Consider the following 14269-nt stretch of genomic DNA (forward strand, 5'->3'; position numbering starts at 1 on the left):
TAATGTGTGTTTAATCTGATGTCTAGTCAATCAGGAAGAGTAGAAAAGTATACACTCTGGATACAAAACATTAAGAACAGCTGCTCTTTCCATGAGACTGACCAGGTGAACCCAGGTGAAAGTTATGATCCCTTATTGATGTCACTTGTTAAATCCACTTGAATCAGTGTAGATGAATAGGAGGAGACAGATTAAATAATGATTTTGAAGCCTTTGAGACAGTTAAGACATGGATTGTGTGTGTGTGCAACTTAATATTACGAAGGTGTTGCTCATTTTTGTTATACTCAGTGTGTGTGTTGGTCAGTTCAATCAGCCTGGGTTGGAAATACATCAATTTATCACAAATACGTTGTTGAGGAGTATCTACGTTATTTCTTGACTGGATGTAATTACAACTAAATTAGTCAATATGAAAGCGTAATTGACGTTAATGTATGATTAAGTTGTTTCCTCTTGATATTGTGCATATAGGAATACTTTTTTAGGATAGCATCCGTTTAGATGCAACAGCAATTTAACACTTCAGTTCAGTAGTATTTTAGCACTAGAGTTGATGACACAGAGACGTTACAGATCAAACGTCCCCAGTCTGTCAGTGACAGGAGCAGAAAGAAGCTAGTACTGACATGATGTCATAGATGACCATGGGAGGGGTTCACTCAACTTGAAGCTGTTGCTCATGCTGGCTACAAACAGTTGATAGATGACCATTTTGACCTTCTTCTATAGGATAATTGTGATTGCGATCAATTTCAGTCACCTGTTCCAGACCCTTGTCGAAAATAAAAGCTGAACTACAGACTTCAGTTGCATCTCAAACTATACCCTATTCCCTATATAGTGCACTACTTTTGACCAGGTTAGCCGGAGGGTGCACAGTGCAATAAATAGAGAATATGGGACTCTTTTGCTCCATCACTCTTATGCTCAGCTTATAGAAGGAGTATATGGTTAATAATACTAGCACGTTAGATGCTAGAGCTCATTTCTCCCTTTGCCGTATCCCACTAACCAACATCTGGCTGTGTGCTAAATCACTGACAACAGCAATAAGGTGTTGACGTCATCGCCTGTTTTGTACTGTATAGCTATAGTAATGTAACACGGCATACCCCCACCCAGCCAGGGGTTTATGGAGTGGACAGTGTCTTTATGAGAGAGGGCTGTGTTAGGGAGTGAACAGAGCTGTGTTATGGAGTGGCGTGGCGTGGACAGAGGTGTGTTATGGAGTGGCGTGGCGTGGACAGAGGTGTGTTATGGAGTGGCGTGGCGTGGACAGAGGTGTGTTATGGAGTGGCGTGGACAGAGGTGTGTTATGGAGTGGCGTGGCGTGGACAGAGGTGTGTTATGGAGTGGCGTGGCGTGGACAGAGGTGTGTTATGGAGTGGCGTGGACAGAGGTGTGTTATGGAGTGGCGTGGCGTGGACAGAGGTGTGTTATGGAGTGGCGTGGACAGAGGTGTGTTATGGAGTGGCGTGGTGTGGCGTGGACAGAGGTGTGTTATGGAGTGGCGTGGCGTGGACAGAGGTGTGTTATGGAGTGGCGTGGCGTGGACAGAGGTGTGTTATGGAGTGGCGTGGTGTGGACAGAGGTGTGTTATGGAGTGGCGTGGCGTGGACAGAGGTGTGTTATGGAGTGGCGTGGCGTGGACAGAGGTGTGTTATGGAGTGGCGTGGCGTGGACAGAGGTGTGTTATGGAGTGGCGTGGACAGAGGTGTGTTATGGAGTGGCGTGGCGTGGACAGAGGTGTGTTATGGAGTGGCGTGGCGTGGACAGAGGTGTGTTATGGAGTGGCGTGGCGTGGCGTGGACAGAGGTGTGTTATGGAGTGGCGTGGCGTGGACAGAGGTGTGTTATGGAGTGGCGTGGCGTGGCGTGGACAGAGGTGTGTTATGGAGTGGCGTGGCGTGGCGTGGCGTGGACAGAGGTGTGTTATGGAGTGGCGTGGCGTGGACAGAGGTGTGTTATGGAGTGGCGTGGCGTGGACAGAGGTGTGTTATGGAGTGGCGTGGACAGAGGTGTGTTATGGAGTGGCGTGGCGTGGACAGAGGTGTGTTATGGAGTGGCGTGGCGTGGACAGAGGTGTGTTATGGAGTGGCGTGGAGTGGACAGAGCTGTGTTATGGAGTGGCGTGGCGTGGACAGAGGTGTGTTATGGAGTGGCGTGGCGTGGCGTGGACAGAGGTGTGTTATGGAGTGGCGTGGCGTGGACAGAGGTGTGTTATGGAGTGGCGTGGAGTGAACAGAGGTGTGTTATGGAGTGGCGTGGCGTGGACAGAGGTGTGTTATGGAGTGGCGTGGCGTGGACAGAGGTGTGTTATGGAGTGGCGTGGCGTGGACAGAGGTGTGTTATGGAGTGGCGTGGAGTGGACAGAGGTGTGTTATGGAGTGGCGTGGCGTGGACAGAGGTGTGTTATGGAGTGGCATGGAGTGAACAGAGGTGTGTTATGGAGTGGCGTGGAGTGGACAGAGCTGTGTTATGGAGTGGCGTGGTGTGAACAGAGGTGTGTTATGGAGTGGCGTGGAGTGAACAGAGGTGTGTTATGGAGTGGCGTGATGTGGACAGAGGTGTGTTATGGAGTGGCGTGGAGTGAACAGAGGTGTGTTATGGAGTGGCGTGGAGTGAACAGAGGTGTGTTATGGAGTGGCGTGGAGTGAACAGAGGTGTGTTATGGAGTGGCGTGGAGTGAACAGAGGTGTGTTATGGAGTGGCGTGGAGTGAACAGAGCTGTGTTATGGAGTGGAGTGGCGTGGCGTGGACAGAGGTGTGTTATGGAGTGGCGTGGCGTGGACAGAGGTGTGTTATGGAGTGGCGTGGAGTGAACAGAGCTGTGTTATGGAGTGGCGTGCCGTGGACAGAGGTGTGTTATGGAGTGGCGTGGCGTGGACAGAGGTGTGTTATGGAGTGGCGTGGAGTGAACAGAGGTGTGTTATGGAGTGGAGTGGCGTGGCGTGGACAGAGGTGTGTTATGGAGTGGCGTGGCGTGGACAGAGTTGTGTTATGGAGTGGCGTGGAGTGAACAGAGGTGTGTTATGGAGTGGAGTGGCGTGGCGTGGACAGAGGTGTGTTATGGAGTGGCGTGGCGTGGACAGAGGTGTGTTATGGAGTGGCGTGGAGTGAACAGAACTGTGTTATGGAGTGGCGTGGCGTGGACAGAGGTGTGTTATGGAGTGGCGTGGCGTGGACAGAGGTGTGTTATGGAGTGGCGTGGAGTGAACAGAGCTGTGTTATGGAGTGGCGTGGAGTGAACAGAGCTGTGTTATGGAGTGGCGTGGCGTGGACAGAGGTGTGTTATGGAGTGGCGTGGTGTGAACAGAGGTGTGTTATGGAGTGGCGTGGAGTGAACAGAGGTGTGTTATGGAGTGGCGTGGTGTGGACAGAGGTGTGTTATGGAGTGGCGTGGAGTGAACAGAGGTGTGTTATGGAGTGGCGTGGAGTGAACAGAGGTGTGTTATGGAGTGGTGTGGCGTGGACAGAGGTGTGTTATGGAGTGGAGTGGCGTGGCGTGGCGTGGACAGAGGTGTGTTATGGAGTGGCGTGGCGTGGACAGAGGTGTGTTATGGAGTGGCGTGGCGTGGACAGAGGTGTGTTATGGAGTGGCGTGGCGTGGACAGAGGTGTGTTATGGAGTGGCGTGGAGTGAACAGAGCTGTGTTATGGAGTGGCGTGGCGTGGACAGAGGTGTGTTATGGAGTGGCGTGGAGTGAACAGAGGTGTGTTATGGAGTGGCGTGGAGTGAACAGAGCTGTGTTATGGAGTGGCGTGGTGTGGACAGAGGTGTGTTATGGAGTGGCGTGGAGTGAACAGAGGTGTGTTATGGAGTGGAGTGGCGTGGACAGAGGTGTGTTATGGAGTGGCGTGGCGTGGACAGAGGTGTGTTATGGAGTGGCGTGGCGTGGACAGAGGTGTGTTATGGAGTGGCGTGGAGTGAACAGAGCTGTGTTATGGAGTGGCGTGGCGTGGACAGAGGTGTGTTATGGAGTGGCGTGGCGTGGACAGAGGTGTGTTATGGAGTGGCGTGGAGTGAACAGAGGTGTGTTATGGAGTGGAGTGGCGTGGCGTGGACAGAGGTGTGTTATGGAGTGGCGTGGCGTGGACAGAGGTGTGTTATGGAGTGGCGTGGAGTGAACAGAGGTGTGTTATGGAGTGGAGTGGCGTGGCGTGGACAGAGGTGTGTTATGGAGTGGCGTGGCGTGGACAGAGTTGTGTTATGGAGTGGCGTGGAGTGAACAGAGCTGTGTTATGGAGTGGCGTGGCGTGGACAGAGGTGTGTTATGGAGTGGCGTGGCGTGGACAGAGGTGTGTTATGGAGTGGCGTGGAGTGAACAGAGCTGTGTTATGGAGTGGCGTGGCGTGGACAGAGGTGTGTTATGGAGTGGCGTGGCGTGGACAGAGGTGTGTTATGGAGTGGCGTGGCGTGGACAGAGGTGTGTTATGGAGTGGCGTGGCGTGGACAGAGGTGTATTATGGAGTGGCGTGGCGTGGACAGAGGTGTGTTATGGAGTGGCGTGGACAGAGGTGTGTTATGGAGTGGCGTGGCGTGGACATAGGTGTGTTATGGAGTGGCGTGGCGTGGACATAGGTGTGTTATGGAGTGGCGTGGCGTGGACAGAGGTGTGTTATGGAGTGGCGTGGCGTGGACAGAGGTGTGTTATGGAGTGGCGTGGCGTGGACAGAGGTGTGTTATGGAGTGGCGTGGCGTGGACAGAGGTGTGTTATGGAGTGGCGTGGCGTGGACAGAGGTGTGTTATGGAGTGGCGTGGCGTGGACAGAGGTGTGTTATGGAGTGGCGTGGCGTGGACAGAGGTGTGTTATGGAGTGGCGTGGCGTGGCGTGGACAGAGGTGTGTTATGGAGTGGCGTGGCGTGGACAGAGGTGTGTTATGGAGTGGCGTGGCGTGGACATAGGTGTGTTATGGAGTGGCGTGGCGTGGACAGAGGTGTGTTATGGAGTGGCGTGGTGTGGACAGAGGTGTGTTATGGAGTGGAGTGGCGTGAACAGAGGTGTGTTATGGAGTGGCGTGGCGTGGACATAGGTGTGTTATGGAGTGGCGTGGCATGGACAGAGGTGTGTTATGGAGTGGTGTGGCGTGAACAGAGGTGTGTTATGGAGTGGCGTGACGTGGACAGAGGTGTGTTATGGAGTGGCGTGGCGTGGACAGAGGTGTGTTATGGAGTGGCGTGGCGTGAACAGAGCTGTGTTATGGAGTGGCGTGGCGTGAACAGAGCTGTGTTATGGAGTGGCGTGGCGTGGACAGAGGTGTGTTATGGAGTGGCGTGACGTGGACATAGGTGTGTTATGGAGTGGCGTGGCCTGGACAGAGGTGTGTTATGGAGTGGCGTGGCGTGGACAGAGGTGTGTTATGGAGTGGCGCGGCGTGAACAGAGCTGTGTTATGGAGTGGCGTGGCGTGGACATAGGTGTGTTATGGAGTGGCGTGGCCTGGACAGAGGTGTGTTATGGAGTGGCGTGGCGTGAACAGAGGTGTGTTATGGAGTGGCGTGGCGTGAACAGAGGTGTGTTATGGAGTGGCGTGGCGTGGCGTGGACAGAGCTGTGTTATGGAGTGGCGTGGCGTGGACAGAGGTGTGTTATGGAGTGGCGTGGCGTGAACAGAGGTGTGTTATGGAGTGGCGTGGCGTGGCGTGGACAGAGCTGTGTTATGGAGTGGCGTGGCGTGTGACAGCGATATGAGACCATCTTATTTGCATTAGTGCTGAAGGCTGGGAGTGAGGCTTCTACAGGGATTAATTTACTGAACACACACACAATTGACATCCATTTAGGAATCGCCACAAGCACATTTTCACATCATTCCAAATGAGCAGGGCAGGCACAGTTCTTATAAGGACGCACAATTCTTCTAGGCAGAGCGAACAGCCCCTTGAGCGCTGGCGTTGTTTGTGCCTGACTGCCTGCGAGGCTGGGTGCATGTGGGGAAAAAGTCCCACACACACCCATCATACCAAGCAAGGCAAGCAGCAGTATTCCATTGGAGCACACTATTCCTCCACAACCTGCCAACTCCAATATGGACTCCACTCTTTATTTGTTTTCTTGTCTGTCTTTGTAAGTAATTAGTGTGGCGATTTTATTTTGTACATGTCTGTGTCCCAAAATAACTCCCTATTCCCTATATCACTATATAGTTTTGACCAGCATGTCAAAAGCCTCTGCCTCTATTCCCATCTAAGTGTGTGTGTGTGTGTGTGTGTGTGTGTGTGTGTGTGTGTGTGTGTGTGTGTGTGTGTGTGTGTGTGTGTGTGTGTGTGTGTGTGTGTGTGTGTGTGTGTGTGTGTGTGTGTGTGTGTGTGTGTGTGTGTGTGTGTGTGTGTGTGTGTGCGCGCGTGTGTGATATACACACACACACTCTTATCTGTCCCAGTGTCAACAACATAGGAGAGCCCAGGTGTGAGCTCTGCTGACTGACAGCTGTCACCAATTTGACTGACACTGCATACTGACAACACCTCTGGCCTATCAGGCAGCACTCTACATAGCGTTGGCCAATCAAGCAAATGGCCAATGGCAGGGCAGAGCTGTCAGTGTTGTTGCCCTAGTCTACCCCCTTTTGGCTTCATTTCACAGGCTTCAGCAGACATCCCTGTGGGCAGATGAAACCCCAGTGGCCTGCAGGGTGTTGGAGCCATAGAGATCCTATCATTTTTATGTAATTCTATAGTTTGAGCAAGCATACAGTATGCTGCATGCTGGAGGAGACTCCCTCAGCCCAGCAAAGGTTACCGTCTCTCTCACTGCTGTCACTAGGAAAGACAGTGGGCATTTACTGTGTACGTTTAGTCTGGCCAAGAAAAGACAAACTTATATTTTATGTCCACTCATAAAACCCATTAAGTAAATTTACACCTTTTACAAAGTTAGTCCATGCAGATTTTTATTTTATTTTTTAGAAAAGGTCAATGTTTCAGGTTTGAGGCCACTGTATCTCACACACACACACACACACACACACACACACACACACACACACACACACACACACACACACACACACACACACACACACACACACACACACACTGTTGTTTATCTCTCTCAGTAGCTCGTTCTGAAATTAGTCGTCATGATCCCCGCACTTTCTCTGTTTGTTCCCCTCCCTTGGCCCGGCCCACAGGCAGACAACCCTGTCCTGACACAGTATGTAAAACATATGCAAAATTAAGCACACAAAGAATCACACTCACTCATCCCCAGACTGAGCCACTACGACAGACTAGAGCTAAAAACATCCCTGGGTGAGGAGTTGTGATATTAACAGAACAGAGTGGATGATCTAAGAGTGTTTGTGCTGAGACTATGTCTGTGTGTTGCGGTGGATTTGGGTTCATGGCAGTGAATCAGCCTAATGGTGAGAGGTTCTGGGGCTGTGGGTTCTGTAGGGGGCAGTAAAGTTCTGTAGGGGGCTGTAGGGTTCTGTATGGGGCAGTAGGTTTCTCGAGGGGGCTGTAGGGTTCTGTAGTGCAGTAGAGGACAGTAGGGTTCTGTAGGGCAGAAGGGGGCTGTAGGGCTGTATGGTTCTGTAGGGCAGTAGATGACAGTAGGGTAGCAGGGGGCTGTAGGGCTGTAGGGGCTGTAGTGTTCCTACAGTCCAACTCTGATACTATGGAAGGAAGCCATTCTCCCCTTCATTGTCAGGATCAGGTGTCTGTCAACTCTCTGATTGGCATGCCTTCTGTGGACACACCTTTGTCCACTGTATAGGTGGGGAGGAGGGGAATAGGAAAGAGGATACCTAGACAGTTAAACAACTGAATGCATTCAACCCAAATGTGTCTTCCGCATTTAATCCAACCCCTCTGAATCAGGTGTGGAGGGGGTATGTTAGGGGGGAGGGGAATTCCCCTCAGTGCCATGACAGAGTTTAGTATCTATTTGTTGTGCAAATGTCCGACAGTGACATGCAGTTGTTTGTGTGTACGCGTATGTACTTCTGTTCATGTGTGTGTTTCCCTGCTGTGTATAAACCCTCTCTTCCTCTCTGCTCCACTCCCCCCTCTCTCCAGACACGTCGTCAGGCTCGGAGGAAGAGGGCTCCATGCAGGGTGAGGGCACACCCACCTCCAGCCAGGGCAGCATCAACATGGAGAACTGGATCAGCAGGGCCATCCACGGCTCCACCACCTCCTCCACCACCTCCTCCTCCTCCACGCAGAGCGGAGGGAGCGGGGCGGCCAGCCGGCTAGCAGACGTCATGGGCCAGACACACCTCGGTAAGTCAGGTAAACAAACCCACCCTTCAACTATAACCTTGCTTACCTACTTGTGTGTTAGGGTATGTTTGTCTTACTTACAGTGCCTGCAGAGAGTATTAAATATAATAATATAATAATATAATAATAATAATAATAATAAGTATTCATACCCTTTGACTTATTCCTAATTTTTAAAACCTGAATTGAAAATGGATCAAATGTATTTATTTTCTCACCCATCTACACACAGTAATCCATAATGACAAAGTGAAAACATGTTTTTAGAAATGTTTGCAAATTTATGGAAACTGAAATACAGAAATATCTCATTTACATAAGTATTCACACCAATACATGTTAGAATCACATTTGGTAGCGATTACTGCTGTGAGTCTTTCTGGGTAAGTCTAAGAGCTTTTCACACTTGGATTGTACAATATTTGCACATTATTCTTTAAACATCCCAGGTTTCTTCTCAGATTTTGCCTCTGCTTAGCTCTATTCCGTTTATTTTTACCCTAAAAAATCCATAGTCCTTGCCGATGACAAGCATACCCATAACATGATGCAGCCACCACCATGCTAAATGTACATTTGAAGAGTGGTACTCAGTGATGTGTTGGATTTTCCCCGAACAATAGTGCTTTATATTCTGGACATAAAGTTCATTTCTTCGCTACATTTCTTGCAGTTTTACTTTAGTGCCTTATTGTGAACAGGATGCATGTTTTGGAATATTTATATTCTGTACAGGCTTCCTTCTTTTCACTGTCATTTAGGTTAGTATTGTAGAGTAACTACAATGTAGTTGAGCCATCCTCAGTTATGTCCTATCACAGCCATTCAACTCTAACTGTTTTAAAGTTACCATTGGCCTCATGGTGAAATCCCTGAGCGGTTTTCTTCCTCTCCGGCAACTGAGTTTGGAATGACAGCTGTATTTTTGTAGTCACTGGGTGTATTGATACACCATCCAAAGTGTAATTAATAACTTCACCATGCTCAAAGGGGTATTCAAATGTCAGTTTTTTTTACCCATCTACCAATAGGTGCTCTTCTTTGCGAGGCATTGGAAAACCTCACTGGTCTTTGTGGTTGAATCTATGTTTGAAATTCACTGCTCGACTGAGGGACCTTACAGATAATTGTATATGTGGGGTACAAAGACGAGGTAGTCATTCAAAAATCATGTTAAACACTATTATTGCACACAGTGTGTCCATGCAACTTATGTGGCTTGTTAAGCATTTTTTTTGCCACAACAAAGGAGTTGAATACTTATTGACTCAAGACATTTCAGCTTTTCATTTTTAAGTAATTTGTAAACACTTCTAAAAAACATAATTACATTTTCACATTATGGGGTATTGTGTGTAGGCCAGTGACACAAAATCTCAAGTTACTAAATCAAAATTCAGGCTGTAACATGACAAAATGTGGGAAAAGTATCCCTGTTGTTGGCGTTCTCTATCAACACCCCCGCAGTATGTATGTGTGCACGTGTGTGTGCATGTACATTCGCGTGTGTGTGCTGCTCACATCACCCCTCACCTATCCTGTACCTTCCTTTAATGTTCCCACCCCTAAGGCATGCACACAACACTAGACTGCAATGGTTCCTGTGTGGAAATATTTGCTTTCTTTTTACTTGCATGCAGCCCATCCTCCTCACGAAGAGAAGCTCTCACTTTGGTTTATCTTCTTATACCCTAGACTTAGTTAACCCCTTAGTTGTAGTCACTGCATAATACATGTCAATTGGAGGACAAAATAACAAAACAACCATACTTAAAAGAGCTATGACCATGAACTGCTGTTCTCCAATGTTGTCTGTGTAAACTGTTCTAGTGGCTAGTCTGTTTTCATGCTGCTGAGCTGACACAAGTTTGATGGCTACCAGAGTTGATGGCTACCAGAGACAAAGCACAGAACAGACACCACATTGAGGCTCCCGTCAGGTAGACACAGCTTGCGGACAGTCTGAAGTAAATGCGCAGTGTTGGGAGTAGGGTGCCGTGACAGTTGGGTCGCAGACACCGCTAGTAGCCAACTGCTGATTGGCTTCTTCTACTCAGTGAAGAGACATTTTAAACACTCAGATGTGATGTTTATCTGGTGTTTGTGCCAGTCCCTCCTCCTGCTACCATTACTTTGAAATGGGGACGCTTTGAAGCAGCACTGGAAGAACTGGGGACTGGTGCTGTGGTAGATGTAGACTTTCACTGAACTAGGAAATGTGATATCATGTATCAGTTATGAGGTATAGTTGACATGTAATGGAACACCACTTACAGCCCTGACGTGTACTATGACAGCCTGTCAGTAAGACAGTTAAGAGTTAGTCAATCAATCACTAGATTATTTTGGCAATCTATCAATCAAAACACTTGTCAACATCCAGTCGTTCTGATAGTTAGATTTAATTCCATCAAACTGTATAGTTGTGTATTAGTAACTTTATGAGTAACTCTCTAAAGCCTTGGTTTTAAGAGGTGTTTCCATGACATTCAAACAGCGTTTTGTTGTCACAACATAGCATGATGTTTGTATGTCTCTCTCCACTAGGTGTGTATTTCAGAGGAGGATATCCTTTCCTGTGTGTGTGTGAATGTTACGGATCTGATTTCCCTCTTGGCTCCCATTAGAGGCCAAAACAAACCAGCTCCTGTGTATGTTGGCTTTTTAAAAGGCTAAAGAAAAAGCATTTTCCTTCCCTTCATCCCTTCTCCCTCCCTCCCTTCCCATCAGTGTGGTTCTGCCTGCCTGTGTAGATAAGTTGCTTTTCTCCATACCCCTCGCCACCCACATCTATGGATGGGTCTTAAATTGCACCCCATTTCATTTTGAGTTCACTACTTTTGACCAGAGCTGGTCAGAACTAGTGCACTATAAAGTCAATAGGGTGCCATTTGAAACACAGATTATATTTCCCCTCCATATGGCTGATGCCTCCTGCAGAGAGACCCTGCAGTGTGTCTTCCCTCCATCTGGCTACAGTAGTGACTTGGTTTGGCCCTGTGTGGTTGCCGTAGTCTGGATTTAAGGTTCTGGTTTTCCCCTCCTCACACGCAGGGCCCATTGCTCACCTCTCTCTGAAGAGGAAAACTAGGAAGGCCCCAGTTCTCCTGGGCACACCAGCCCCAGTCACAGTAGAGAATGGGAACTCATGTCCTGGTCCTGTGGTGAGGCGGTCCTGTGAGTTTGGATCAGGTGGATCGGAGCTCGTCTGGCAGCAGCCCCCCCTGGAGAAGCAGGGTCAGTATCCCACCGTGCAGGGGGGCAGTCAACCCCTCCCTGCCCTGCTCTAGCCGCAGCCCCGCACCCATTTGCTTTCTCATGATCAATTGTGGCGTTCAATGTCAAAGTGGTGTCTTGCTCTAGCTACAGTGTGAAAAGCTGGGAGAAGAGAAGTGATGCTAACCCATGGATAGCTTTGGCTAATGAGTACTGTGATCGTATGAATCTGAGTGTGTGGAGTACCCTTTGCGGGTGAGAGCCACGGTGTTGATGGAAAATCAACATCAATATTGCAGGAAACCGGTAAGGTCTAGAAAGCAGTTTTGGCTGCTTTCATGGCTGTGAAATATGTATTGATCTAATGGTGAGAAATACATGTATTTATTTGCTGGGCAAGATAAAAGACTGCATGTTCAAGAATGCTTTTTGTCTTTGACACAAAGCAGATGGATGGCTGCTCCAGTTATGTGGAGGTGGTGCTTGTTGTAATATATGTTGTTTGATTTTAGACACTCCCTGCTCTCCCAATCCCTGAGTTTTTTTATTGGGTAGTCGGGAGGGTACACTTTGAATCTGAACTTTAGGCAGGTGCCACGTTGTTTTAAGTAGTCTGTTTAAAATGCCCTTTGAGTTGTACTTTTCAGTGCCAAAACTCTGCTCGATGCTTAAAGAACCCACTGAACCAGCATTGAAGAATGCCTTGATTAAATCCATCCATTATTCCAACAGTCACTATTTGGCGGGGAGAGTGAATTAGCAAAATGAGTTATCCCTCTGTATGGAACAACTAGAGAAAAGAAAGGGATTCTACAATCCCTCGGGTGGAAGTAGATGAATGTTCTGAAAACAAAGGCCTGGTCCAGACTATAATCAACCATTGATCAACGTCTGAGAACACCACATAACCATTAACATCATTCTGGAAGGGGTTCCTATTCCTAATGGAATGATGTTTTGCAGTCTATGGTTGCGTTCTACATTGCAGACGATGCACCTTTCCATGCATTGTGAAATATGGCTTGCGTCTGCAATGTAGTCAGCTTGGAACGCAGCCTATGTGACGATCCATAGATCCCATTGCAGTTCAGCGCTTCTTTCTCCGTCTGCCGTCGTGTGCTGTAGTCTAGCTGTCACTGGATTCCCTATAGCTCATTATTGTTTCTGTGGGTGTTGAGCTATAAAAGGGGAGGGGGGGGCAAGTCAATATTAGGAAGGTGTTTTGTACACTGTTTATAATCCCAAATAACACCCTATTCCCTATATAGTCCACTATATAGTGCTGGTCAAAAGTAGTGGAATAGGGTTTCTTTTGGGGAAACAGCCTTAGTCTCTCACTGCCTGTTTAGTACTGTTGGCCAGTGTCTGTCTGTTCACTCTGGCTCAGGTAAACAGATGTTATGTACAAAGAGCACCCCTTCCTATATCATTAGCATGCTTGAGCTGCTGGTAGGAAATGCAATATCAATATGTCTGGAGAAAGCATTCTGGCCATGTCTAGACTTGACAGTTCATCCAGCTTTTAGCATTGAGTTCTGATCATGCAGCTTTAGCTCTGATCATAGAGTTCTGATCATGGAATTCCAAAAGCGTCATGCATCTACACCTACATTTAAATATGTCTACTGTGTCCGGATTCCCTATTCCCACGCTATAATCAAATGCTAGTATACAAACAGTGAAATAGGCTAAATAAGATAACACAACAACAATGGCAGTTGCTAAATACTGTAGCTAACTAGCCAGCTAACCTCTGAAGCTAGAAAGCAACGCTAAAGGGATTGCAAACGGGTTAGCATAACTCTAGCCAAACAAAAACATGTTTTTCTTAATATTAGCTGGTATTTATGAGGCCAGCAAACATGTTCCTCACACGCTAGGAACGTATTTCCTCCAACGTTATAATGAAAAAATGCCTCTCGTCTCAAAACACAAGTTTTCTGGCGACTTGTGAGAGGAGTGCTGATGATGTCCCCACTGTGTGCGCTTTTAGAAATCCACACGCAATGAATCCCTGTCCCCCTCCCGAAGTGGTCAGCCAGATCTGAACACAATCAGACAACAAGGCGACTTTTCAATGCTACCTTCGTATTCTGATAGCAGAAGTCAAATCTAAGTGTCAACAACCTCTGTTATTGCAGCTGGTAGCTAGCTAGCCTAGCATTGTCTCAGTCTCACTCAGTCATGGAGAAGCATTTATCTTTTTCTCGCTGTCTCCCCCCCCCCTCCGTCCCCCTCCGTCCCCCTAGACAATCTGGACCCTCTCTTTCTAAAATTATCTGCCGAAATTGTTGCAACCCCTATTACTAGCCTGTTCAACCTCTCTTTCTTATCGTCTGAGACTCCCAAAGATTGGAAATCTTTCGCGGTCATCCCCCTCTTCAAAGGGGTGACACTCTAGACCCAAACTGCTACAGACCTATATCTATCCTACCCTCTCTTTCTAAGGTCTTCGAAATCCAAGTTAACAAACAGATTACCAACCATTTTGAATCCCATCGTACCTTCTCTGCTATGCAATCTGGTTTCAGAGCTGGTCATGGGTGCACCTCAGCCACGCTCAAGGTCCTAAACGACATCATAACCGCCATCGATAAGAGACATTACTGTGCAGCCATATTCATCGACCTGGCCAAGGCTTTCGACTCTGTCAATCACCACATTCTTATTGGCAGACTCGATAGCCTTGGTTTCTTAAATGATTGCCTCGCCTGGTTTAACAACTAATTCTCTGATAGAGTTCAGTGTTGTCCGGACCTCTGGCAGTCTCTATGGGGGTGCCACAGGGTTCAATTCTCAGGCCGACTCTCTTCTCTGTATACA

General features: G+C 48.2%; 2 protein-coding genes across 12 annotated transcripts in view; both read left to right on the plus strand.

Moving 5' to 3' along the window:
• LOC118395203 (disco-interacting protein 2 homolog C) overlaps nucleotides 1-14269 on the plus strand; it is a 282104-nt gene that overhangs the window by 159838 nt on the left and 107997 nt on the right. For 7 of the 11 annotated variants that reach the window (XM_052463704.1, XM_052463693.1, XM_052463692.1 and 4 more), the window contains 2 exons: nucleotides 8024-8230; nucleotides 11285-11467. In XM_052463704.1, the coding sequence (XP_052319664.1) occupies nucleotides 8024-8230; nucleotides 11285-11467 (390 nt within the window). Of the gene's footprint in view, nucleotides 1-8023; nucleotides 8240-11284; nucleotides 11468-14269 lie in introns of all 11 variants that reach the window. The other 4 variants (XM_052463700.1, XM_052463702.1, XM_052463701.1 and 1 more) reach the window with 2 other exon arrangements.
• LOC127907625 (uncharacterized) lies at nucleotides 569-3753 on the plus strand. Its single transcript, XM_052463705.1, has 5 exons — nucleotides 569-1818; nucleotides 2149-2249; nucleotides 2442-2505; nucleotides 3417-3480; nucleotides 3651-3753. Exons 1-5 carry the CDS (start codon nucleotides 1196-1198, stop codon nucleotides 3738-3740), a joined length of 942 nt encoding a protein of 313 aa, XP_052319665.1. The 5' UTR covers nucleotides 569-1195; the 3' UTR covers nucleotides 3741-3753.

Source organism: Oncorhynchus keta, chromosome 15 (genome assembly GCF_023373465.1).
Source record: "Oncorhynchus keta strain PuntledgeMale-10-30-2019 chromosome 15, Oket_V2, whole genome shotgun sequence".
NCBI classification, from domain to species: Eukaryota; Metazoa; Chordata; class Actinopteri; order Salmoniformes; family Salmonidae; genus Oncorhynchus; species Oncorhynchus keta.